The sequence below is a fragment of the Esox lucius genome, chromosome 8 (genome assembly GCF_011004845.1).
Source record: "Esox lucius isolate fEsoLuc1 chromosome 8, fEsoLuc1.pri, whole genome shotgun sequence".
NCBI classification, from domain to species: domain Eukaryota; kingdom Metazoa; phylum Chordata; class Actinopteri; order Esociformes; family Esocidae; genus Esox; species Esox lucius.
Genome location: NC_047576.1, coordinates 25,674,114 through 25,700,383, shown reverse-complemented (window position 1 = coordinate 25,700,383; position 26,270 = coordinate 25,674,114). Strand labels below are relative to the sequence as shown.

The 26,270-nt window shown below is 45.3% G+C and overlaps 1 protein-coding gene across 4 annotated transcripts in view; it reads right to left on the bottom strand.

Annotated features, from left to right (window-relative positions):
• The window catches only part of arhgap39 (Rho GTPase activating protein 39), a 97,535-nt gene that overhangs the window by 18,122 nt on the left and 53,143 nt on the right, over nucleotides 1-26,270 (bottom strand). The window contains exons 2-12 of one of the 4 annotated variants that reach the window (XM_010897833.5): nucleotides 23,242-23,673; nucleotides 16,800-17,169; nucleotides 16,431-16,697; nucleotides 15,593-16,327; nucleotides 11,385-11,549; nucleotides 10,899-11,084; nucleotides 9,674-9,700; nucleotides 9,269-9,341; nucleotides 8,368-8,508; nucleotides 3,864-3,965; nucleotides 592-665 (exon numbers count right to left, since the gene is read on the bottom strand). In XM_010897833.5, the coding sequence (XP_010896135.2) occupies nucleotides 592-665; nucleotides 3,864-3,965; nucleotides 8,368-8,508; nucleotides 9,269-9,341; nucleotides 9,674-9,700; nucleotides 10,899-11,084; nucleotides 11,385-11,549; nucleotides 15,593-16,327; nucleotides 16,431-16,697; nucleotides 16,800-17,169; nucleotides 23,242-23,673 (2,572 nt within the window). The remainder of the gene's footprint in view (nucleotides 1-591; nucleotides 666-3,863; nucleotides 3,966-8,367; nucleotides 8,509-9,268; nucleotides 9,342-9,673; nucleotides 9,701-10,898; nucleotides 11,085-11,384; nucleotides 11,550-15,592; nucleotides 16,328-16,430; nucleotides 16,698-16,799; nucleotides 17,170-23,241; nucleotides 23,674-26,270) is intronic. The other 3 variants (XM_010897834.5, XM_010897835.5, XM_010897836.5) reach the window with 3 other exon arrangements.

Sequence of the window (26,270 nt, the reverse complement as noted above, 5' to 3'; positions counted from 1 at the left end):
GGATCACACTTTAATATAGGTGGAGTCTGGATCACACTCTAATATAGGTGAAGCCTGGATCACACTCTAATATAGGTGGAGTCTGGATCACACTCTAATATAGGTGGAGTCTGGATCACACTCTAATATAGGTGGAGTCTGGATCACACTCTAATATAGGTGGAGTCTGGATCACACTCTAATATAGGTGGAGTCTGGATCACACTCTAATATAGGTGGAGTCTGGATCACACTCTAATATACTAATATACAGCTCCGGGAAAAATCTATAGACCACTGCACCTTTTTCTTTCCTTTGCAAAAAAGTTGAAAAGGAAAGTTTTGAGTGAGGAACAGAAGTGTTCAATTTGCAATGGTCTCTTAATTTTAACACTTCTGTTCCTCACTAAAAACCTTCCCTTTTGACTTTTTTGGAAAGGAAGGAATTAGGTGCAGTGGTCTCTTAATTTCTTCTGGAGCTGGAGGTGGAATCTGGATCATTCTCTAGAAACATTACATCTCATATTGTGCTACAGTGCGTGACACAGACAACGCACAAACAGCGTAGGTTTGTGTAGGTGGTTTAGAGTAATATAGAGGAAACAGACATACCTTCTTAGCTCCGGTCAGAGCAGCCTTCTGCAGTTTGCGGTAACAGTATTTGGCATAACCGCTAATCGCCACTCCTGGAAAACACACACACACAGAGGTTAGTTATCAGATTGTTCCGTAATGACTTAAACAAAGCTAACAGAGAGTTGCGGACTCAAAGCACAGGTAGAGCACCAGAACAGAGAAAATACACACAACACCTTACACATATCACTTATAAATATATAAATGGGGACACCAAAGTTGATTGCCCTTCAAAAAATCCTTCTTTTACTAACCTTAAACCTTACCAAACATAACCCCATCCCTAACCTCAATAACCTAGTGAAATCAAGAAGTATGATATCGAGGAAATAGTGACTGCAGCAAATAAACAGCACAAACAGTGAGCAGAGCTTTTGTTTTTTTGCAAAACATTTTTCTAAAATATTGGCATTCTGTGATTAACATTCATGAAGCCCATCTCGGAGTGGATAACTGTCTGAGCACAGAGTCTCTTCCTGTAAAGTCTGTTAAGGTTGGCAAACACTTTAGGTTTGCACTTGTGGACTGCCCTCTTCAATTCAGACCACAGGTTTTCAATTGGATTCAAGTCTGGAGCCTGAGAAGGCCAATGTAAAACATTGATTTTGTGGTCCAGCAAGCATTTCTTTGTTAAATTCGATGCATATTTGTGGTCATTGCCTTGCTGAAAGGTCCATCCATGGCCAAGTCTCAACCTCTTGGCAGAGGCGGGCAGGTTTTAGAAATGTCCTAGTACTTCATTATACCATCGATCTTAACCAGAGCTCCAGGACCAATGGCAGAGCAAAATAACCCTCTACTGGTCGTATCAGATGCACTCCCCTTCTTTCACCAAACATGCCGATGATGGGCACGGCCAAAAAGTTCAGTATTTGTCTCATCTGACAGCAACACTAGATTCTAACTGCAGTTCCAAAAAAGTGCAGGTGCTGCAATGTGTACGTTGGCCTCAGAAAGGGCATCTTTTGTGAAACCCTTCCGAAGAGCTTGTTGACATGCGGACAGTGTCAGTTGATTTCGAGGTGTGATAACCCAGAGATTCCACCAGACAGAAACTATGATCCGTGGATTCTACGCTGCCTCCCTCACCGTCTTCCTCACCGTCTTCCTCACCATGTGGGCGCAATATGAATATGCGTCCTCTTCTTGGCAAATTTGTAGTTCTTCCAGACTTTTTAAACTTTTTGATTACTTCCCTGACCTTACTTAACCGATCTGCGTAGGTCAACAACTGCCTGTCTCTTGGTTTTACCCTTAGTGATGGATGATAAAGGGATTTTACATGTGTGCAACCTCATTTATTATTCCAGAGGGAAACACGACAGGTGAAAGGCATCCATTCAGTGGTCTGAGACCAACTAAACAGCATAAAATGTTATAAAAACTGCTCTTTGATTTATTCTTTAAAAAAGTTGCCAATACTTTTGAAACCAATGTTTTGCAAAAACAATTGTAGAAAAGTAAAACGTTTTGTGTTTGAGAAACGATTGTGTTCAAATAAAAGAACACGGCTCAACATAATATGGCCCATAAATGTACTCATGTATATTATGTTTTATGTTGTTAATCTTTTGCATTCAGTTTCTGGTCAATTTCATGAAGGGTGCCAGTACTTAATTGACTATATGCCTAAACTTAACCTAGCCCTAATGCCTAATCCTAACCGATAATGCTTAAATGTAACATTAAACCTAACCGATAATGCTTAACTCTAACCCTAATCCTGACCGATAATTCTTAACTCTAACCCTAATCCTAATACATAAAAATTCCGATTACAGAACAGGTAAGTCCACACAATAGTCAGATAGTAAAGTTACAGTAAATAATGTACAGTAAACATATTATAATTTCTGAAAGTCCAGGTTCAGATTTGTTTGTACTCTCAGCACTTTTTCTCTCATTGCCAGACCATATACAATAGCATGGCCAAGTATAGTGTCACAAATCTCATTAGAGATCATTGTTCTTCTTCCTCTCCTCCGTCCATCTTCACTAAATCTTCATCTACCTCTCTCTCTGATGTTGACATCCGCTAATCAAAAAGAGATGAGTTTACCTGTGGCCATTTCTATTCATGCAAACAGCCTGATTGCTTATTGACTCATAACGCTTGTTAGTGTTTACACCTTGACGATATTTTGGAGAATGGTTGAGTTGCGATCATTTCTGCTTGTTTATTGAATGGCCGTGTTTTCTACATGGCAGACAATTGTTCTCTACAATGAGAGTGTGCAGAGTTCAGCAAAAAAGTGTGAATGGAACAGATATTTATGCAAAACAAGTGAATACTGCTTACAGGTTGAAGTAAACTGTTTAATATGATTTAGCACACTACAAAAATGTTTTGTGTGTTAGCTATTGTGAAAAACTATAATAACTTTTTATAATAGTGTTAAAAATTTACAACGAAGTGTCACTCTATGTTATGCTTTTCATGTTTGAGATTTGTGTCTGGATGTGTGCCTTTGTTTTATATGATATACATTTTGTGCGTCGACACTTTTTGAAATGGTACTACACATTCAGGAAATGTGTGTAAACAGTTGTAAAACATAGTTATAAAACCAGGAAAAAACACACACAAAATGTCCACCCCTCATGTTCATATAGCCTACTGTACACAAGAGCAGGATGTGACTGAGGTGACAGTGCTAGAAGTTACCAGGGTCACTGGCTACTCCAGTGGTTCTCAAACCTCTCCTGGGGATCCCCAGATATCTCCCAAATACGTCCAGACACATAGCTACACGTGATTAGACATACATACGTTGTCTTAGAACTAAAGACTTAGACACACACACAGCAGATAGTCAGACAGTTGGGGAAACAGGACAAATCAGAAGAAGAAGCAGACAGACAGACAACCAGAGAGATTAACAGAGTGAGAGACAACCAGAGAGACTAACAGACAGAGAGAGAGACAACCAGAGAGGCTAACAGACAGAGAGACAACCAGAGAGGCTAACAGACAGAGAGAGAGACAACCAGAGAGGCTAACAGACAGAGGGACAGACGGACTAACGGGCAGACACAAGTTTAGGGTTGTGGTTAATAGAGAGGAAAGAGGATTTTGCATGGGGACCTTTCACAAGGATGGAAAACCTAACTGTGATGAGTGTTGGGAGTGACTATAATGAGCGTGTTTTTTGAGCATGTGTGTGTGTGTTTGTGAGACAGAGAAAGAGAAAGCAGCAGGCACAGGGAGAGTAGCTAGGCAGCGGTAGGTCGTTTGACTCCTCCCCTACCCTCCACTGGCCCTGCCTCCTCCCTCCCCTGGCGACGCCAACGCATCAGTTTGGCCCGACTCTCCGCCCTGCTTGCCAGCAGACCGCTGATGTGCTGAGCCACTGCAACACAACCACACATTTTAAATCTACAAGTCACATTGCTGCCCAAGGACTCAAATCATGTCAAGGTCGCGGATATCTAAACACTTTTTTTTTTAGATGTAAAATCATTGTTTTCAGGGTACCAAAGGTGAGGATGTCCTCACCGACAGCAGCATTCTGATACACAGAATGAGAAACCGTGTTTACAGCAGACCAGAGCAGCCAGTATTACAAGCAGCCGATCCAATGCCGCCAAAGTTGCACCAAGGGGGGATTTCTCTTTCTATGCAGGATGAGGTGTTCCATCATGGGTGACAGAAGCTACCAGAAGCACACAGGGCTCCGTCACAACTGCAAAATCACTGGCTGCGTGTCGGTCCGTGTCATTGATGTCTGTCAAGTGTGACCGGAACTGTAGAGCCAGCCGCACGCGTATCCTATGGGTCATCCTTCGGAAGCCCAGGAAGTCCTTGGTCAGCATGACCTCTGCGCTGAGGGGGCTCTAGGTTACTCTGACCATGGCATCGTCAGGGTGCAGCACATTTAGCAGGTTGGCCAGTCTGCTAGCAGTGTAAATCCATCCCACATCTGAGGACCCGTACCACCTTCTGTTCGCCTCAGGAAGACGAAGACAGGTTCGTGATTGTGTTGAACCGCAGCCAAATTCACACTACTTGAACAGTTTTGTTATTCGTTTTCCCCAGAGCCTTTCGGGAGATATGCACATTGGAAAAATCCTTGCCACCTCTCTCAAGGTATTTAGCTTCTTGACCACAGCCAGAGGGGAAATGTCAAATATATCAAGCCTGATTGAAAACACTGGTTCTCTCCACTTGCCAGCCACATTACATACATAAACTGATCAGCCATAACATTATGACCACCTGCCTATTATTGTGTAGGTCCCTCTTTTGCCGCCAGAACAGCCCTGACCAGTCGAGGCATGGACTCCACTAGACCTCTGAAGGTGTACTGTGGTATCTGGCACCAAGATGTAAGCAGCAGATCCCTTAAGTCCTGTAAGTTGTGAGGTGGGATTGGATCTGTTTGTCCAGCACATCCCACAGATGCCAGGTTGGATTGAGATCTGGGGAATTTGGAGGCCAAGTCAACACCTTGAATTTGTTGTGGTGTTCCTCAAACCATTCCAGAAAATGTTTTTCTCTGTGGTAGGGCACATTATCCTGCTGAAAGGGGCCAATGCCATCATGAAATACTGTTGCCATGAAAGGGTGCACATGGTCTGCAACAATGTTTAGGTAGGTGGCACGTGTCAAAATAACTTCCACATGACTGGCAGGACCCAAGGTTTCCCAGCAGAACATTGCCCAAAGCTTCACACTGCTTCTGTCGGCTTGCCTTCTTCCCATAGTGCATCCTGGTGCCATGTAAGCGTCCAGGTAAGCGACACATACGCACCCGGCCATCCACATGATGAAAAAGAAAACGTGATTCATCAGACCAGGCCACCATCTTCCAATGCTCCGTGGTCCAGTTCTGATGCTCACATGTCCATTGTAGGTGCTTTTGACAGTGGACAGGGGTCGGTATGTGCACCCTGACTGGTCTGCAGCTACGCAGCCCCATACACAACAAACTGCAATGCAATGTGTTCTGACACCTTTCTATCAGTACCAGCATTCACTTTTCAGCAATTTGAGCTAAAGTAGGTTGTCTGTTGGATCAGACGACACAGGTCAGCCTTCACTCCCCGCGTTCATCAATGAGACTTGGCCGTCCATGACCCTGTCGCCAGTTGACCGCGTTTCCTTCCTTGGACCACTTTTGATAGGTACTGACCACTGCAGACCGGGAACACCCCACAGGGGCTGCAGTTTTGGAAATGCTCTGACCCAGTTGTCTAGCCATTACAATTTGGCCCTTGTCAAAGTCACTCAGATCCTTACGCTCTGCCCTTTCTCCTGCTTCTAACAGACCAACTTTGAGGACAGAATGTTCACTTGCTGCCTAATATATCCCACCCACTGAAAGGTGCCATGATAATGAGATTATCCGTGTTATTCACTTCACCTGTCAGTGGTCATAATATTATGGCTGACTGGTGTATGTCTATCCATGCTGTATGTTTTGTGACCAATGACATGAGATATAATGCCCTCATATAGCTTGTAGTGCACATATGGGATATAATGTCCTCATATAGCTTGTAGTCTCCATAAACAATGTATTGTCCTCACATAACTTGTAGTGTACACACAAGATGTCCTCAAATAGCTTGAGACTACTGTATGCCCTCACATATCACATTCATAAACATCTCAAGGAGGTGTCATTACAGTAGTTCTGTACATTAGTGAAAGGATTGCACTGGGACATGTCTGGGATATGCACTATTGTTTAGGTCAATGTTAACAGCTTTAGTTTTCCAATGCCCCATATGCCGATTTCGCCCAGCATCCCTTCCTCTGTCCTCTTCAGCAGAGTCTCTGAGTGATGGTTGAATGGTCTCGAAGGAGGCGTTACTGTGCCTCAATCCAGTTGGCCAGGGAGGGTCGCTGAGTAATCTTGGCTTTTTCTGGATCCTTGCAGCATATTTCAGGAGTGGGATTTTCTAATGGAGCAGTTTAGCGTTGAGGGTTTTTCTGAAGGTTCCCTCGTGAGTTTGGAACTGTTTCCATTAAAAGACGATTTTAGCAACAACAAACATTTGTATCAAACGGGCCTTCAGTGCCTTAATGACAGCAGCTACAACAGGCGTGCTTAAGTTATGTTAGTATTAAATGAACTATGTTTTGTCACAGAGCCACAGCACTCCCCTGCTACTGGTGTACACACACACACACGCATTATGGTTTTCTGCTTCTGTGTGGTTACCATCATGCCCTGTCCACCAAGGATCTCTAACTGTCAGCCATCTACAGTCATGTGAAATATGTACACCCACTGGACAGTTTTTACATATTTGGCCACATGGATATTGAGCTAAATTACAACCACAATCACTGATCAAGGTAAAAAAACATATTTGACAAAATGTATGCATTTAAAATAAAAAACATTGTAAACTCTTCATGCAGAAAACTCTACATACTCTACATGTAACCTCACATAACATGGCTAAAAGTATAATCACCAAAGCACCAAAACAACATGAAAAATATTAGAGAACCATTAGAGAGGAACATGCATAAAGCCTTTCAAAAAGGTTTTGTAATAACTATATGGGTGTGTGGTAACACGTCTTGCCAAGATCTATCCAAGGCTCTCAGATGATAGATTATTGAAGTACATGAGTCTGGGAGTGGTTCAAAAGCCCAATTATTTTTAGTCCAGATTACTGACCATCGACACCAAATTCAGCCAGAGAGCAGACTGAAGAAGCCCATGGTAAAACCAAGAGATCCACAGGTCTCTCTTGCCACAATCAAAGCTATCAGAATGAGACTTCACAAACCTGTCCTACATGGGATGTGAGGGAAGAAGAACCTTCTGCTCTCAAAAAGTGAAGTTATTTCAGCCAAAGGGGGCGACACCAGCTATTGAAGTTAGTGATGTACTTGTTTTTTCCATACTGTGAAAAGGCATTTCTGTTGATTTTTGATGAACGAATGATTCCATAGTAAAATCTTTCAGGTATTTGTTAAATTACGTTACCTTAATTTTGTCAGGAAAATGGCCTCCACGGTTTTCTGCATGGTCCGGATTTTTTGTCAGGACAGATTTTAACACAGCGCTCTGACAATTCCATTGCAAAACCAGGTGTAAAGCTTTGACGTCTGTTCATTCTTTTTTGTGCGATTGAAAGAAATTACAGTTTCATATTGTTGAAATGTTTCCATTAGATACTGGGAAATGAAAGAAACACTTGGATAATAATGGTATTATGTCAAACAATGTAAGCATGAACAGAGTTAAAATACAGAGCCGTGCTTGTTCATTTTTTTAATCAGGTGGCTGTCCCTCTCGACAAACCCCTATTGCATTATGCAGGAGAACAACAACAGTAATGAATGATCCAGAAAGCGGAGATGAGTACTGGTACGCTTGACACAGCAAGTTCCAATCAATAAAATATATTACATTTCCACTAAATTCCCTGAGCTCCATCATTATTTGTACAGTGTTTTCTGTGCTAAAAATCAGTTGCTAAAACATTTTCTAACGTGTGTCGGTGTAGGTGGTTCATACATGCAGCGGAGACAATGATCATGTAAAAACAAACGAAGGAATGAACACACAGACAAACAAACCATGTCAACTTGACGGCAGACAGATAGAGAGACAGGTAGATTGAGAGGGAGAATGAAAAGTGAGAATGAGGGAATGAAAGTGAGGACCTTCTATATTAGTTTCACAACGACTGACAATGTTCAGTCAGTGCCTTCATGGATTTCCCAGCAGGGGGTCAAAGGTCAAATGTCAGACTGGTCAGTCTGCACCCCACCCATGCCCTACCCACCTTTAGTATCGTTGAGGGGGTCCATGTGTCTGTAGATGTAGCCCTCCAGGTAGGAGTGGAAGCGGGGTGTGGGAGGGAAAAAGGCCAGACACACAGCCATGAGCTCCCAGCCCCTCTCTAGACTGTCGTAGCGGAAGTTCTCTGTGACAGGTAGTGGATGGGGTCAGAGTTCATTTGACTTCTGGTCATGTGATCATAAGCCAGTGTCTATTGACACTGTTTCTCTCTAAAGTATGTCCAACATATTTACATTATGGGTACCATATTTTACACTGGGTTATACAGTGTCTGTGTGTTCATGTATGTTTGTGTGTTCAGGTGTAAAGCTGATTGTGTGTGTTCAGCTGTAAAGCTCACTGTGTGTGTGTTCAGGTGTAAAGCAGACTGTGTGTGTGTTCAGGTGTAAAGCAGACTGTGGGTGTGTTCAGGTGTAAAGCTCACTGTGTGTGTGTTCAGCTGTAAAGCTCACTGTGTGTGTGTTCAGGTGTAAAGCAGACTGTGTGTGTGTTCAGGTGTAAAGCTGACTGTGTGTGTGTTCAGCTGTAAAGCTCACTGTGTGTGTGTTCAGGTGTAAAGCTGACTGTGTGTGTGTGTGTTCAGCTGTAAAGCTCACTGTGTGTGTGTTCAGGTGTAAAGCAGACTGTGTGTGTTCAGGTGTAAAGCTGACTGTGTGTGTCCAGGTGTAAAGCTGACTGTGTGTGTTCAGGTGTAAAGCTGACTGTGTGTGTCCAGGTGTAAAGCTGACTGTGTGTGTGTTCAGGTGTAAAGCTGACTGTGTGTGTGTTCAGGTGTAAAGCTGACTGTGTGTGTGTGTGTTCAGATGTAAAGCTGACTTGAGTGTGTGCTCAGGTGTATAACTGACTGAGTGTGTGTTCAGGTGTAAAGCTGACTGTGTGGGTACCTGTGGTCTGACGACACAGCTGGATGTAGAGCTCATCACGAAGGCCCTGGCTGCTCCAACCACGCACTGCAACCTGAGAGAGTTGAGAGGGAAACAGGGAAGGACAGAAGGAGAGATAGAAAGAGAGAGTGTGAGAGAGAAGGGAGAGCAAGGGAGTGAGAGAGCGAGGGAGAGATTTGGGAGAGAGAATCGGAAGACGGAGAGTAGGGAACAGTAAAAAGTCAAAATATATATTGACGTGAAGGATTAAAAAGTTGAAGGTAAATTGAAGCTTGAAAGACATTCATAAAATAGCAGAGATAAATAGGAAAGAAATGAGAAGCAACAGAGTGAAGCAGAAACAGAGACACATGAAGCAGAAACAAGGAAACGGGGGAAAGGGATAATAAAATGGTCTGTGCAGACCTCCAGGGCGATGTTCAGGGGGCCAGTCTTAGAGCCAGATACAAAAAGAAGACAGAGGGGGAGAGAGAGGGAGAACAGGTAAGATGAGATGGGGACGATTCATATCCTGTTTATTTCTCTGATGTAAATAAATCTGGGAAATGTCAACTTAAAGCACATGAAATAAAAAAAAAATGGCTGCAAAAAGTAGTCCAAAAAGACAAAATGTTTCCCTTTTAGTGCAATACTTTTGACAAGAGTCAATAATGGATTTGTTTAACCCCTTACACTCATGGGAACTGGCCAGTATGGATTGGGTTGCATTTTAAAGATTCCTTCAGATGTAATACAAAAAGCATATGCATACAATTTTGTGAGTACCAGTCACTTGGCCAAACAACTCTCCAAAATTGTCATAGTAATGTGTTTTGAAGTCTTCAACTATCATATGGTCTCTGCTAACTGTGCTTCTGAGGATCAACAGTAACCATATTTGTAGATTTATTTAGAACACAACCTTCCCCATCATTATATAATCTACAAAACGGCCATTAAAAATCGGGGGTCAGGTAGGTCTGATTTGAAAGCGTGTAGATATGTTTTTAAAATACAATCTTACCAAGTTAGGACTTGACAAGAGAACTTGACATTACCTATTGTAATGTTGGTGGATTGAAAACGTTGTCTGCATATTTTTAATAAAGGCTCTTTGGGGGAGCATAGTAGTGGGCAAGTTTTCTTTTTCTTTGTTTGGCACTGCTCCTCCAGAAGGATGTGCATTTGACTTTACTTCATCTAAAGTTGGTGATCATGAAATGGAGTGAAGATTGCAGTGAATTTTCCTCTGAGACAAACTAATTCTGTTCAGGACAGCCCGGGGACTATCATGCCATCTTGGAACTGTACATCAAATGCAGTGACCACAAATACAGTATATTAAAGGAATTTGGATATGGAAATGTTCTTTTAAAATACATTTAGTCCTCTAAATTCACAGCATTTCTCTCACTCATATAAAGAAAATCCAGACATCACCCAATTAGCGGAATGTATCATGTTTCTGAATAAAATGACTGTACAGCCACCTTGAAATGCAAATTCTTATCCGTGTACTGACAGACCATTTTCAGCCATTATAGGGTTTTGAGCGTAAGGGGTTAAAGATTTAGCACTAAACAGAGAATTGGGTGCCAGGTAGGACAAAGGCATGAGAGAGGGATGGATATATATTGAGTCTGCAGACCACCTCCAAGGCCACAGTCAGTGGGTCAGTCTTGGCGCGGCGGTCTCCCATGTAGGTCTGGATGAGTTTAAAGATCTCCACTGCCTCTCTCTTCACTGCCCGGTCCGACGTCACAATCATAGGCTTCTTAATTGGCTCACTGCTCCAAGCCAGCATGTTTGCTATGGACACCTTACGCCGGAATAAACCCTGGTTGAGGGGGGTGGGGGGGTTATAGTTCAATATTTGGATGTAGATACACTAGCTGTAGGAAAACTTACATAAATGGGTGTATGTGAGAAAGCACTTGGTAGTTAGACAGTTACAGTAGTACTCTGTAGTGTGAGACAGTATTGGGTAGTGAGACAGTTAGTACACGGTAGTCATTATGTATGGTTTACATCAGAAGGTTAGCTTCAAATTGCTAATTGTCACTGAATGTGTGTCTTTTATTTATAATTTTGCGTTAGAGGTTGATGTTGGTGTGATTGTGTGCTTGTGTGTGCTTACCTGTGTGTGTTTGTTGAAGTGTTTGGAGGCCCAGTTCTCAATGTCGGTCTCTGAGGATGGTTTCCTTAAGGTGAATTCTGGGAAAACCCCACAGCTGGCACTCGGCATCATGTTCCGAGCATTCCGACTCGCCTCAAACTGAGCACATGCTCCAAGATCCTCTGACTTAGAGAGAAAGACAGGGGAAATACATTGGCAAAACAGACTTATTCAAACTCCTCATTACCACTGTACAAAGAAAATGAATAGTGAAAGAGAGAAAAACAGAGAAAAGAAAGAAACAAATGATATTAGATTAGAGGTAATTAGACTTACACATTTGGGTTCTCTAACTCAGTTTCATAATACAATTCTGTGTGTGTGTCTGTGTGGGTGTGTGTCACAAAATATTCCTGTGACTACGCCAGGACGAAAGGTTCAGATCTACTTTTATAGTTACTGCACTACAGTCATCATTAGTTAAATAGGGTTGTAATAGTCAGTTACTTCACAGACACTGATTTGGGGTTGTCATGGTTACTTCAGTGGGACTGTCACAGATACTGCAGTAGGGCTGCCACAGTTACTGCAGCGTGGTTACCATGGTTACTGTACTAGGGTTGTTATAGTTACTGCAGTAGGGTTGTCATAGTTACTGCAGTAGGGTTGTCATTTAGGTACTGCAGTAGGGTTGCCATAGTTACTGCAGGAGGATTATCATAGTTTCTGCAGTAGGATTCTCATACTTAGTTACTGTGGGGTCTCTCCAGCCACACTTCGCACTGAGAGGAACAGCTCTCCCCTGTTTTCACAGACGTATTCAATCTTTCAATAAAGTGATGAACAGTTGGCGACTGTTCCAAATGTTCCACCATTGTTAGAGTCCCGCCTGCATGACAACAGACTTGGGTTTGGGAAGGGTCATGGGTCATGTCAAAGGTTCTGAATATGTACATGCCATATGTCAGTTTTTCATTTTCAATAAATTGTCACAAACTTCTAAAAATGTGTTTTCACTTTGTCATTATGCGTGCTGACTGAAGGGGTGAAGTGAAGTGCAGGGTGAAACATAGCTAGAACATCTTCTACATACACTACCATTAAAACGTTTGGGGTCACTCGTAACATGTCCTTCTTGTCGAAAGTGAATTAAATTAGTATCTATTAAAACAACATCAAATTGATCAGAAATACAGTGTAGACATTGTTAATGTTGTAAAATACTATTTGTAGCTGGAAACAGCTGATTTCAATGGAATATCTACACAGGCATACAGAGGCCCATTATCATTAACCATCAGTCCTGTGTTCCAATGGGACACATTTCATAAAGCTAATTGATCATTAGAAACCCCTTTTGCAAATATGTTAGCACTGCTAAAAACTGTTGTGTTGTTTGAAAAAGCAATACAACTGTCCTCCTTTAGACTAGTTCAGTATCTTCAGCATCATTCTGAGTTCGATTACAGGATCTTTTTTGGGGGGAATACTCCCAAACCTTTCCCATCACTGTTCCTGACACAAAACCTAACATTATGGTAACCTTCACAGAACAGAGTAACTTTCTCAGCAGGGCAACAAACATGCGACCACTTACATCTATGGAAATGCATTGGGCTTAAACCGAAGATATTCTGGTATATGAGCATTACAACTAGCCATGATGCCAGAGAGGATGGGACTGGAGAAAGGAGAGCAGGCCTCATATGGATGGTCAGGCAGCCCTACCAGAGTCTTAACGCATCCCTCTCTTTCTCCTGTTCCTAGTACATATCACTCTCTGGCCATCTCTGTTTCTGTCCATCCATCATTTTCAATTCAATGTGTTGCAATTTAAAGGGCTTTATCGGCATGGGAAACCTTCGATTCCAGTGACACAACGTATTGAAAAAATACAGTTAACCAAAGTCTAATTATTTGTATTAATTTCTGCACACAAAAAAAGGTTTCAAAAGAATGAAGCCATTTCAAATACTATAGTTAGCTATGTGGAGTGTTGTAACAATATGCAAAGAGTTAAAGTATGAATGACCAGGTGAAATAAAGATGTTTCCAGTGTTCTATGTGTTCTGCTAGTTCCCCTTCTTACAGGTCACAGGTCATGTTGTACTGATGATTAAAATGTCTTCTTGCACTGTGTGATCTGTGTAAAATATGTGATGTTCTCTAATGTGGTCATGTAGGAGAGATTAGAAGTGCAATTTCCCTCCACTTCTCTGGGAGCCAGGTCTGTCACGGTGGTTAGGTATTCTACCATTGCATACTTTCCATACTCTCCATACTCTCCATACTCTCTAGTGTTGGCTAATGTTTTTCTCCATCTATCTGTTTCTCCATCCTTTACTCTTGTACCTTACCCATCTCTCTCTATCTGTTTCTCTCTCGTCTTTTCATTTGTCTCTCTATTGGCATTCATCACACTCTCCCTCTCGTGGGCAGAGCCCGTTAAAAATACAACTCTGCACTGGGTTAGAGAGACGTTATCCTGCTCAGCATTTTCAGGTCTGTTACATTCCACCGCCCACTACCTCCATCCCTGTCCGATTCCCCTCTCCATCTTACCACTCCTGCCCTCCCTTTTGATGCAGGTGGATTTTAGCTCTGAAATGGCAGTTAGTACCAAGTTCCAAATAAGTTAACAATATCAACTGAAGTGTATGAGTGTGTGTTACAACAATGATGTATGAAATGTAATATGAGAGTGAGAAAGTGATGAAGAGTGAGAGATAGACTGAGAGAGAAATTATGAATAATTGGATGGGTGAAGGGAAAGAAAAAGGGCTGAATATGAAGGAATGTGAAACTAAATATATCTGTCTAGTAGTTCCTTCCATTCTTTACTGGCTTGATTCCAATCTGCCTGTCCCCTTATCTGTCCCTCTGTTCCTCTGTCTATCCCTCTGGCTGTCTCTTTCCCTCTGTCTCTCTGTCTGTCTCTCTGCCTGTCCCTCTGTCCCTCCCTCTGTCTCTCTGTCCCTCCCTCTGTCTCTCTGTCCCTCCCTCTGTCTCTCTGTCCCTCTGTCCCTCTGTCCCTCTGTCTCTCTGTCCCTCCTTCTTATGGTCTCATACATCTAGCACCCTGCAGGTGAATCAAGCCCAGAGTCTCAATGCCTTTTCTGTTTGTGTCTTTATGTTTGGGATGTGTTTTATGTGTTCATGTGTGTGTGTGTGTGTGTGTGTGTGTCTATGTAGGGTTGTCTGGTCAGTCCAGGTCAGTCCCTGCTGTGTAAGGTACATGGTACACCTTAAGTGTTTCCTAACCACTGGGCCACTAGGGTAGCACAGTCTTTGAGCCAGTTGAGCATATCTGATTCCATGAACCATCACTGTGAGTGTGAATTTCTACACAATAATTCTGATCACAGTCAATCAGAATACATAGACAGGGCCTATGAATCGACAGGACCTATACATCCACAAAACCTAGACATCCACAGGACCTATACATCCACAGGACCTAGACATCCACAGGACCTACACATCAAAGGACCTATACATCCACAGCACCTAGACATACACAGGACCTAGACATCAAAGGACCTGTACATCCACAGGACCAAGACATACACAGGACCTAGACATTCACAGGACCTACACATCGAAGGACCTATACAACCACAGGAACTATACATCCACAGGACCTACACATCAAAGGACCTATACATCCACAGGACCTACACATCGAAGGACCTATACATTGTGGTGTCAGTGTAGCCTGTTGGCCCAAGACATGTTGAAATAATGTATATTCACACCTAGATTAAATATCTCCAGTCTTAAGTCATAACGGTCCATTAATCTGAGAAAGGTTTGGAAAAAACATACCGTCCGAATAATCCACTAGAATAACAGAAATTCTGGGCTAAAAACGACATACACAATGTCCTTTAGTAATATTGTGAACAGGGTAGCAAGCTTAAATGGACATGATTTATATGCAATATTAATAGCGATGTTTGCACGTTTACCGAACATGACTGGCATGAGAAGGTGGAACTTCAGCGAGGTGAGTAGCTGTGTGATCCGGTAACGCGGCAAATAAAAAGTTTGGAGAGTAAATGGCAGTAGCAGTAGTTAATACACCTGTCTCAGCCCAGCTCTGGCTACTAAAACAACCACCTGATTTTGATGAAACATTCATGGGCCTACAGCAGTCGGCCAGTGAGACAACACACACACACACACACACACACACACACTCAGAGACACACACATAAAAACCGGAGTACCTGTGAGGGGTGTAGGAAAGGTTCTGGTGAAGCCAGGTTGGTCTGAACCGACAGGCTCTTCTCCAGCAGAGCCTGTGGGAAGCCCAGTCTGTCGAAGGTGCTGCGTTTCCAGTGGTAATGTCCGTGGTGGCCGTCGCTCTGCGCCAGCGCCTCGTCCTCGCTGAACGCCCTCACCACCGGGCCCGGCAGGGGCAGGGGCACGGCCCCGTCGCTCTCGTACCCGTCTTTCGAGCCCCCTCCCTGGGCCGTGCCCCCTCCCCCCGGGGCTGAGTCCCAGCTGCTCCTCTGCTTCATCACCTGCTGGGCCTCCCACGCCAGCCTGGCCTGGTTCAGCACGGCCTCGGAGAGAGTCCCCGACATTGGCCCCTCCTCCCGCTCCACCCCGCCGCCGCCCCTCCCCAGCTCCTGCGGCAGGGAGGGTTTCCGTGTCTTGCGCTTGCGGTTGCCGCTGGGCGAGAAGCCGCCTCCTCCGGTAGACCCGGAGAGGGAGAGGGAGTGGTGCTGGCTGGAGCTCCAGGACATGGAGTCCTCGTAGAGCAGCCTCTGGCCCTCGCCGCCCTCACCGCCCCCATAGTCCAGCAGCAGCCGCGGGTCCCGGATGAGACTCTGGCTGTGTTGGAGGGTGTAGGAGCCCCCGTATGAGCCCCCATAACCCCCCGTGGAGGAGGGCGTGGCCGTGGAGGTGCCGTAGCGAAGGAGCCGGTCAGCCGTCTTGAAACGCGGGCTGGAGGAGGACTGACGTTGGAGGAAGAAGAACGTTGTAACTTTATTTTCCACTGTACAAAGGATCAAGTGACGCAGACATGGGATTTGAACCGGCAACCCTCAGACCACCTACCTGCTCTACGTACACCAGTTGTTTGACGTACTCCTTCCCCGCAGGGCTGTACTCCAGACTCTGGCTTTTCTCCGGACACTTCTGCCTGGTCAGCACCAGCTGGCCGTAGGGGGAGTGGCTCTGTTTGGGGGAGTGGTAGAGGGGAGTCCCCGAGGAGGGCTTTCCCCGTGCGGGGGACTTCCCTGTGCCGTACAGCCCGGAGGAGTCAGAGCCCAGGTGATGCATCATGTCAGTGGGCGGTTCCTCATAGATGGGCGGGGGCTGGTACTACGATAAGAATTCCACACCAAATATTTCATTCAACAAACTTTCAGGACACTTCAGGACACCACACACTAATTTCATGACAACGAAGCTCAGAGGTCCTACCTCTGAAGGGGGCTCCTCATAAAGTGGGGGTTCATAGGCATAGCGGGGGGAGGGGGGCTGAGAGTCCGCCGAGGAGCGCCGGTGTGTCCCTGTACCCCCGCCCCCGAGCTCCGCCCGTTTCAGGAAGGGCGACTGGCGGCGGTCGATGTAGAGGACGGGGGAGCCGTCTGGGGGGCCGTCTGTGGGGGCGGAGCCTCCTGAGGAGCGGCGGGTACGGGAGGCGGTGCCGATTGCCGGGGCTGAAGCAAGGGTGGGAGGCTCGCAGGGGGAGTAGCCGTTCCCCTGCTGAGAGAGGAAGCTGGGTTCTCTGTCTGTCACCTTGATCAGCATCCTCTCCTTAGTGCCTGTGTTCCACCTGAACGGAGAGGTCCTGGGAGAGGGGAGAAGCGGGGGACGAGAGCGGGAGGAGAGAGGGGAGGAGAGAAGGGAGAAGAGGGGGAGATAAGCAGAGGTTAACTATTCTGTCTGGCCGCATTGACCCCCCCCCCCATCAGAGGCCCTCTGGACCCACTCTGATTCACACACCCCCCCCGACAGACCCACAGGCCATGGCGTCTCCTTTGTGCCAAAACCAATGCGAGAGACGCTGCCGGTCGACTACAGACAACGTTGAAGAGTCCTCCGAGGACAGAACGCCTCCCTCTGAAACTGGGTCCTTGAGTTCTAATCGGCCGCCCACGGGTGGTCCGGGAGCCAATCACACGTCCGCCACGCTTCCGTCAGGGGTCACAGGCCATCGCTGTTTACATACCCACGTACGTGGCCTGCATAAGCATGTCGTGGTCAAGTCCACACTTGAATTCGCCACATGGGGAAAATGCTATTGGACTTTATTTGGTGGACAGAACACACAAGCCGCAGACAGAGTAAAGAGATGCTTGGGCTCACTTCCTCACTCTTGTGACATAACAATGACAGCTTAGGTAACAATGACAGATTTTGCCTGGATAAGGATAAAATACATAAAATTGATTAAATTATTAATCTAACATTATTTCTGTGCATTTAATCCTATCCGACAGTTGGAATTCAAAGACCGACAGACTTGCTTCTCTAGTCAACTATTGGTTTTGAGGTAGACCCTCAAAAGTCTGTGGTGGTGCATCAACTGTGAGTGTTTTTCAGTGAACACCCAACACAGAAAACCTGTGAGACCGGCAGAGAAGGCTGGAGGGAGAAGAGAGACAAAGAGCGAGGGAGTAGGGTGTGAAATTGATTGGTGATTGGCCAGCCTCGGCTTCAATAGCTCCATGAGCTGATGGCCACAGCTGAATACTGGAGCGGCCAATGAGAATGTGTTAGCTGGGGTTGGATTAACAATTACAGGGTCGCAGGTTGGGCCGGACCATCCTGGGTTAGGGAGCCATTAGACACGGCTACCTCATTTCTATCTCTTTCTATTCTTCTATTACCTCTTCTTCTCTATAATCTCTCCTGGCCTCTATCATCTCTCCTCTCTTGTACCAGCTCTCCTTCTCCATTTTTCATTCCTCTATCAACTCTCCACCCTGTTTATTTCTCCATCCCTCCTCAAACATCTCTTTCCTTTATCTCTCCACTGTAATCTCTCCTTTTATCTCTCTACCTCTCCTCTCCTCTATAATCTCTCTTTCTACCTCCTGGGTTAACTGTCATTCCCAGTCACCTTGTCTGTATTCTTCATCTATCTCTCCATCAATCCCTCCACCACTGTCTCTCTCTAGAAACCCACTACAAAGTGAACATTCCACCTCTCCCCAGCCATAAATTATTCATAGAAATTCGACCTTCAAATCAATTTACACATTCTCCTGTCTTTCTCTCTGAATCTCTTCCTCCACAGGCTTTCCCTCACTTTGTCACTTTCCTCTATCCCTCTCATTCTCTCCATGTATCTCTCTCTCTCTCTCTCTGTCATCCCAGTCATTCTCTCCATGTATCTCCCTCTCTGTCATCCCAGTCATTCTCTCCATGTATCTCTCTCTCTCTGTCATCCCAGTCATTCTCTCCATGTATCTCTCTCTCTGTCATCCCAGTCATTCTCTCCATGTATCTCTCTCTCTCTCTGTCATCCCAGTCATTCTCTCCATGTATCTCTCTCTCTCTGTCATCCCAGTCATTCTCTCCATGTATCTCTCTCTCTCTCTCTGTCATCCCAGTCATTATCTCCATGTATCTCTCTCTCTCTCTGTCATCCCAGTCATTCTCTCCATGTATCGCTCTCTCTGTCATCCCAGTCATTCTCTCCATGTATCTCTCTCTCTGTCATCCCAGTCATTTTCTCCATGTATATTTCTCTCTCTGTCATCCCAGTCATTCTCTCCATGTATATTTCTCTCTCTGTCATCCCAGTCATTCTCTCCATGTATCTCTCTCTCTGTCATCCCAGTCATTCTCTCCATGTATCTCTCTCTCTGTCATCCCAGTCATTCTCTCCATGTATCTCTCTCTCTGTCATCCCAGTCATTCTCTCCATGTATCTCTCTCTCTGTCATCCCAGTCATTCTCTCCATGTATATTTCTCTCTCTGTCATCCCAGTCATTCTCTCCATGTATCTCTCTCTCTGTCATCCCAGTCATTCTCTCCATGTATCTCTCTCTCTGTCATCCCAGTCATTTTCTCCATGTATATTTCTCTCTCTGTCATCCCAGTCATTCTCTCCATGTATCTCTCTCTCTGTCATCCCAGTCATTCTCTCCATGTATCTCTCTCTCTCTCTGTCATCCCAGTCATTCTCTCCATGTATCTCTCTCTCTCTCTGTCATCCCAGTCATTCTCTCCATGTATCTCTCTCTCTGTCATCCCAGTCATTCTCTCCATGTATCTCTCTCTCTCTGTCATCCCAGTCATTCTCTCCATGTATCTCTCTCTCTCTCTGTCATCCCAGTCATTCTTTCCATCTCCCTGATATCTTTCTGCTAAGGGACCAAGAGGCCTCCAGGACATGGAGTCACCACAGGTGTGTGTGTGTGGGTGTGCCTGTATGCGTGCTTGGCTTCAACTCCTACCTCCAGGGTTAACTGGCTAATTTGTAGTTCTCATGGCTTTGGACACTGTGACAATATAAGCGACACAACCAATCGACCAACCTACTTTTAAACTGGAGCCAAATCAATGGGGAATTTGGTGGCAGCATCTTTTGACAGACATCGGACACATTTATACACACAGCAGGAGAAGGTGTGTGTTGGAGTTCACGGGGTAGGGGGTGGTCATCAGGTTGGTGGGACAGCTGCAGCATGTCATTCCTTTGCTTCTGAAGCTCAACTCCAGATGGCTGTGAGATCTGACTTTCCACACATACATTATGGAACTAACACACACCCACTCCAAGACACTGATTCAGGATTACTAAATACAATGCATTATGGATTTTTTGCATCAATATAGAGAATCTCCAGGGAGTTAAATGTTCTCCGCAATCCAACTGTAAACTCTGCTGAACATCACAACTCCATCTCCACCACAGGACATCCCCTCTGTGACTCTCCTCTGTGACTCCCCTCTGTGACTCTCCTCTGTGACTCTCCTCTGTGACTCCCCTTTGTGACTCTCCTCTATGACTCCCCTCTGTGACTCCACTCTGTGACTCTGTGACTCTCCTCTATGACTCCCCTCTGTGACTCCACTCTGTGACTCTGTGACTCTCCTCTATGACTCCCCTCTGTGACTCCCCTCTGCCCCCAGGTTCTTAGTGACAGTTACCCTGCAGCAGGGCTTGCATTAACAGTGTGTGTCCACAGGGGTACACTACAGAGCGGCAGTGGGTTCTGAGCCAACACCCTTCTGCATGCCTCAATAAAGTGCTTCCTATTTTAGGTGCTGGGTGTGCACTGCCACACCCACACACACAAAGGTACATTATGGGCACACATTCCGCAGAGACACCCACTAAAACACACCCGCACTCACAAACACACACCTGCCACTCCACAAACAGGGACATGGAGGAGAACAGGATTACTCAGGATAATCTTTATTACAAATAATTCCACCTTTTCATCTCCCCCTATCTCTCCCCCTCTCTCTCCCCCCTGTCTCTCTCTCTCTTTCTCTCTCCAACACTTCTAAATGGAATCATTGTATATTCCTGTGAACTTCAAGGTCAATACCCACAATCCATCAGTTGGATGACTAGTGTGACTGTGACAAACTGGTCTGTGTAGGTGGAGACCTGGAATCACAGAAACCCTCTGGTGTTAGTCCGGGATGGAACATTTTATTCAAATTGGTTGAATAGGGTGAACCAAGTATGTGGTGTGTTTGTTTGAAAATGGTGTGTGTGTGTGTGTGTGTGTCCATGTTTTAATATACCTCATAGGACCAAAAATCTACACAAGGTACAGTGAAACGCATCCTTGTGGGGACATTTTGTCAGTCCTAATGCAAACCAAATGTTATGGTTATGGGTTAGGTTTAGGTATAGGTTTAGGTTTAGGGGTTAGGTAAAATAGGATTTTTGTGTGAGTGACAGAGAGACAGAGGGAGGGAGAGAGGAGCTAGTTTATCAGCTCTGGCTGGCACAAGAGCAGAAAACACATCTACAGGACACTGTGACACCAGGCCAAGCGTTTCCACCAGTTAGTTAGGATTGTGATTGGGTCATGGTTCAGCCTGAGTCCTGGAGTAGTTAGTTAGGATTGCGATTGGGTCATGGTTCAGCTTAATTTCTGAAGGTGTTAGTTTTGGGTCATGATCAGGGGAAATGTAGCCACTTGTCTAGCTCCTCACTATTCCCTTGCTACAATGCGGTCAGTGTTTGTGGTTAGGGTTATTGTTGTGTTTAAGGTTAGGGGTAGGGTCATATCACATTAAGAGTTGTCTCCTCATGTCTCTAGCCTACATAAAGCTCCTGGCTGTCATAGTGGTGGTACTATACTGTATATTGTGTACTAGGGATGTAACAATACCAGAATTTTGAACACGGTTGTCGATACCCATTTCGATACCATGGCAAAAATTCTAATATAACAAGTGTTACCATGTCAGTTACCATGACGCGTCTTTTATTTATTTTTAAGGAACATTCAAAAACTGTTATAGAATCAACAAATATACATAAAACTTCATGGCCTTCAACGAGATAATGTTTTCTCTGTGGTTAGAGACAAATGTCTAAAAAGAGAATGGCAAAGACGATGCATTTATTCATGCCATTGTCTGTTTGTTTTCTCATCAGCAGCTAGCTAGGCTGATATTTGTTGCATTTATCTCAACTAAATGTGCTTCAGGTACCAAGATAAAAAAAAGTAACTGTTTTTTTATTTGGTACCGAATTGAAATCAAAGTATTGATTCTCATGACATCCTTATTGTGTACACTATTAATCGGTCCTCAACCTTTTTCTCCACATGGAATGAAGCACATAGAGGAGTATTACCACGGCAACAGCAACCTGTGTGTGCACAGCCAAAAACAGGTCGATGGTGTGAGTATGTGAGTGACAGAGAAAGAGAGACAGAGGGATGGAGGGGGGCGGAAGCTAGTTTGCCAGCTCTGGCAGGCACAGAAAACACATTTACAGGACGCTGTGACCCTAGGCCAAGCATTTCCACCAGTCACAGAAGACTGCAGCAGACTACAGCTAATGAGCAAATGACAGACTTGTTAGAGAGAACGATAGAGCAACGGAAGGAGAGAGGAAGCAAAAGGGAGAGGAAAATGATTAATAGCCTTAGAGGGTGAAGAGAAGGAGATTTGAATGAGGAGGAAAAATAGGTCAATCATAGACAGATAAAAGAAGGGAGGGCAGATGAAAAACTACTGGATTGGGTTGGGTCATGGTTCCGCCTGACCCCTGGAGGAGTTAGTTAGCATTGTGCTTTGGTTCACTGCTATCCTGATGCTAGCTGGCTGCAGAAACAAGGGACCAATGTGTTGAGCAAAGTAATTTGAACATAGGCTACTTACTTCACTTCTGTTCATACTTCTCACGCCAGACATTAGGGAATGTGCTAAAGTAGCTAGAAACACTGCATTTCAGTCTTGTCCATGTAAGCTCACAGACAAGCTTTTAGGTGCCTACTCTCTACTACTCTCTCAATGTCACCATTGAAAAGTTTAAACAGAATGTCCATAATCTGTTGTGCCCTGAGACTACTGCACTCTGGGTATGAGGTAAGGATGTCAGAGATGAGATGGGCATTCAGCAGATCCAGTCAGAATGTGCTTTCAATTAGTGAAGTTTCACAAAAAGGTCATGTACATGCTACTGGCTCTGACCAGGCCGCCATTAATCCACTGATTACAATTATTCACGTCAAGGCCAGGCGGCCTGTAGGAAACTCTTCATGACCTAGGTCCCGTCCGCGGCCCGCAGGTTGGGAAACCCCGGTGTAACGTACTGCCTCTTATCTACTGGCCTGTTCCTCCCATGCGGTCATGTCGAGGTGTAGGGTCATGGTGGTGTAAGGTTTGCAGTGCTAGGATGGTGGTCATGTTAGTGGACGTCGAGTAGCGTACCTGTCTGCCTCATCTCTATTGGTCGGTTTCTCTGACGTGGTCAGGTCCTGGTCTAGCGAAGACGAGGTGCTCCCCTCCCTGCTGACCGCGCTGCTCCTCCCGGGGCTGTTATCAGCTGACGTCCTCCCTCCTCTGTCTCCCCCCGTCCCCCCGCCTCCGGGGCAGGGCACGTCCGTGTGCTGCTTCAGCGTCTGCAGCTTGGCCAGGGGGATGATGTCACAGGCGTGTGGGCGGTGCCAGACGGTGCGCTGCGTGGAGGCGTTGTAGTAGTAGAAGCGGGAGGTGTTGGGGTCGAACAGCTCCCACCACTGGTTGTCCCCCGTCCTCTTGATGCGCACGCCCTGGGGGGGGTCCCACACGCATTCCCCAGTCAGTAGGTTGGCGTACATACGCTCCCGCGTCCGTGGCTCGATGATCTCCACCCACTCCAACCTGCCGGGGAGAGCAGAGGCCTGGTTACAGAACAAGGCAACTGTATTGTCTGGTCCCACATTAACCCGAAAGAACACTGATCTCAAACAGACGATGCAGTCGTTCTATATTATAAACATGGTGTGGTCTGTGTGACTGACCCCACTGTGATATAGTACCGACTGACTGATCCCACAGTGATATAGTACCAACTGACTGATCCCGCAGTGATGTAGTACCAACTGACTGATCCCACAGTGATGTAGTACCAACTGACTGATCCCACTGTGATGTAGTACCAACTGACTGATCCCACTGTGATATAGTACCAACTGACTGATCCCACAGTGATGTAGTACCAACTGACTGATCCCACTGTGATATAGTACCAACTGACTGATCCCACAGTGATGTAGTACCAACTGACTGATCCCACTGTGATATAGTACCGACTGACTGATCCCACAGTGATATAGTACCAACTTACTGACCCCTCTGTGATACAGTACCAACAGACTGACCCCACTGTGATACAGTACCAAGTACAATGTGACATCATTACATCCTTGAAATGCTATAGGCCAATAACAACCCACTGTACGGACCTTATACGAGACTCTTGGCAGACATGGCTTTTGGCTCCAACCTGTGAGCCTTCCTGCAGCTGAGTCTCCACTCTGGATGCCAGCTGGGTCAGATGTGACAACACCCTGCGTCATCCAGACCAAACCACAACCTGCTAATGCATCTGGACTGGGCCAACGGCTGCTCCACACACGTGTGTGTCTGTCTCTGTCGAATACAATCCCCGGTCCCTCCTGCGCTCTCAGTCAGTCAGACACACAGAGCATAATGTTATGAATGATAAAGGCAGGAGACAGGGATGGCCCCGTCAGTAGTCTGTCAACCCAGAGGAGATGGAGATTTAACTATCAGGGTTTTAAAACCCTCCGTATCATCAAATAGTCTAATCTTGATGAATCAGCAAAAACGCTCTCATTGGCTTTGAAACATGATGGGCCACGCAGATCAAATCACAGCTTAGACAGGCCACAACCAGCCAATCACCAGGGGTACACCATGCCCAGCCAACCAGAGCAGGACTCACCAAGACACCAGTCAGCATGAAGCCACCCATAGCCTTGCCAGGATTCCCCTAAGTCACTGCTCATCCAATTAAAGGCTGTGTATAGGTCTAGTCGCTTCCTTCTCTGTCTGTGATTGGATTGTCTCATTTCATGCATCACAATTAATCTTTCTGGCACATCACACATCTGTTCTCACACATCTGACTGATAGACATTCACACACCACTGACTCAACTGGCTAGCAGTGTGTGTGTTTGATACAGAGAGAGAGAGAACGACTTTGAACCTTAGACCTAGATGAGGGGTGTCTCGTTTTACCCAGGAGCACCATTTAGCCTTTAACAATGTCCAGGTCGCTGTACTGGAAATGTCTTGTTTTTCACTATGGCCGCTGCAAAAATAGTCCTCTGTCTACAGTTTTGGGAATTGTCAAGCTCCCCAGTTGTCTGGCTCTTATTGAGGTGATGATTGTCAAAATGCACACAGTCCAGAAACAGTATGAATGTAGTCCTTTCTCCGTTCTACCGATTGGATTTATATTAGTCAGTACAACATGTATGTTTGACACTAGAGAATCGAGGTTGACCACGTGACCATGGAATACCATGCTGAGCAGCTTTTTCATTTAGCACACCTAACTGTTGATTGGTTGGTGTAGCCCTTGTAACAGGATTAGAGAGGACTGGGGTTATGGAGAACGGGCCACAGTGTTCAGCGGGGAGTTAGTGCCCCCCCCCCGAATGAGTGCCTAATTAGTCCCCTTCAACCTGCCATCAGATAATGGCATCAGAGACCACACTGGGAAAAATAAAGATAGACTCATACACACCACTACCTCTGCTCATTAGCCTTGCATTTCCCCCTCGTTCTCTTCATCTCCCTTTGTCTGTGACTAGAACACCTACAGGAGTAGTTCACCATTTGACGACATTATGTAAGATGGCTTTTCACTCTGAAACTAGTCAATCAGCTAGGGAAAAATACATTGGTAAGCCATGGTTTGGTTTTCTTTAAACTACCAGTATTAAAAATAGGGGCTTATGATAAAAGGATGACATGCCCCATAATTTACATTACAAGATAACTAAAGATTACAGTGGCTGTTAAAGAACACCAAGCCGTGGATTAAAATGTCTCCTGGTACATACCGGAGAACCATGTACACTACTGTTCAAAAGTACAGGGTCCCTTCAAAATGTCTCACGATTGTTCTTCTTTGTGATCTGAACACCTCAATCTTAGACGTGTCTGTCCATTAAAAAAAATCTTAATGAAGCTGCCAGTTCAGGACCCGTGAGGCGTCTGTTTCTCTAACTAGACCCTCTAATGTATTTGTCCTCTTGCTCAGTTAAGGACCCGGGGCCTCCCACTCCTCTTTCCATTCTGGTTAGAGCCAGTTTGAGCTGTTCTGTGAAGGGAGTAGTACACAGCGTTGTACGAGATCTTCAGTTTCTTGGCAATTTTTCACATAGAATAGCCTTCATTTCTCAGAACAAAAATAAACTGACGAGTCTTCTGGACATTTTGAGC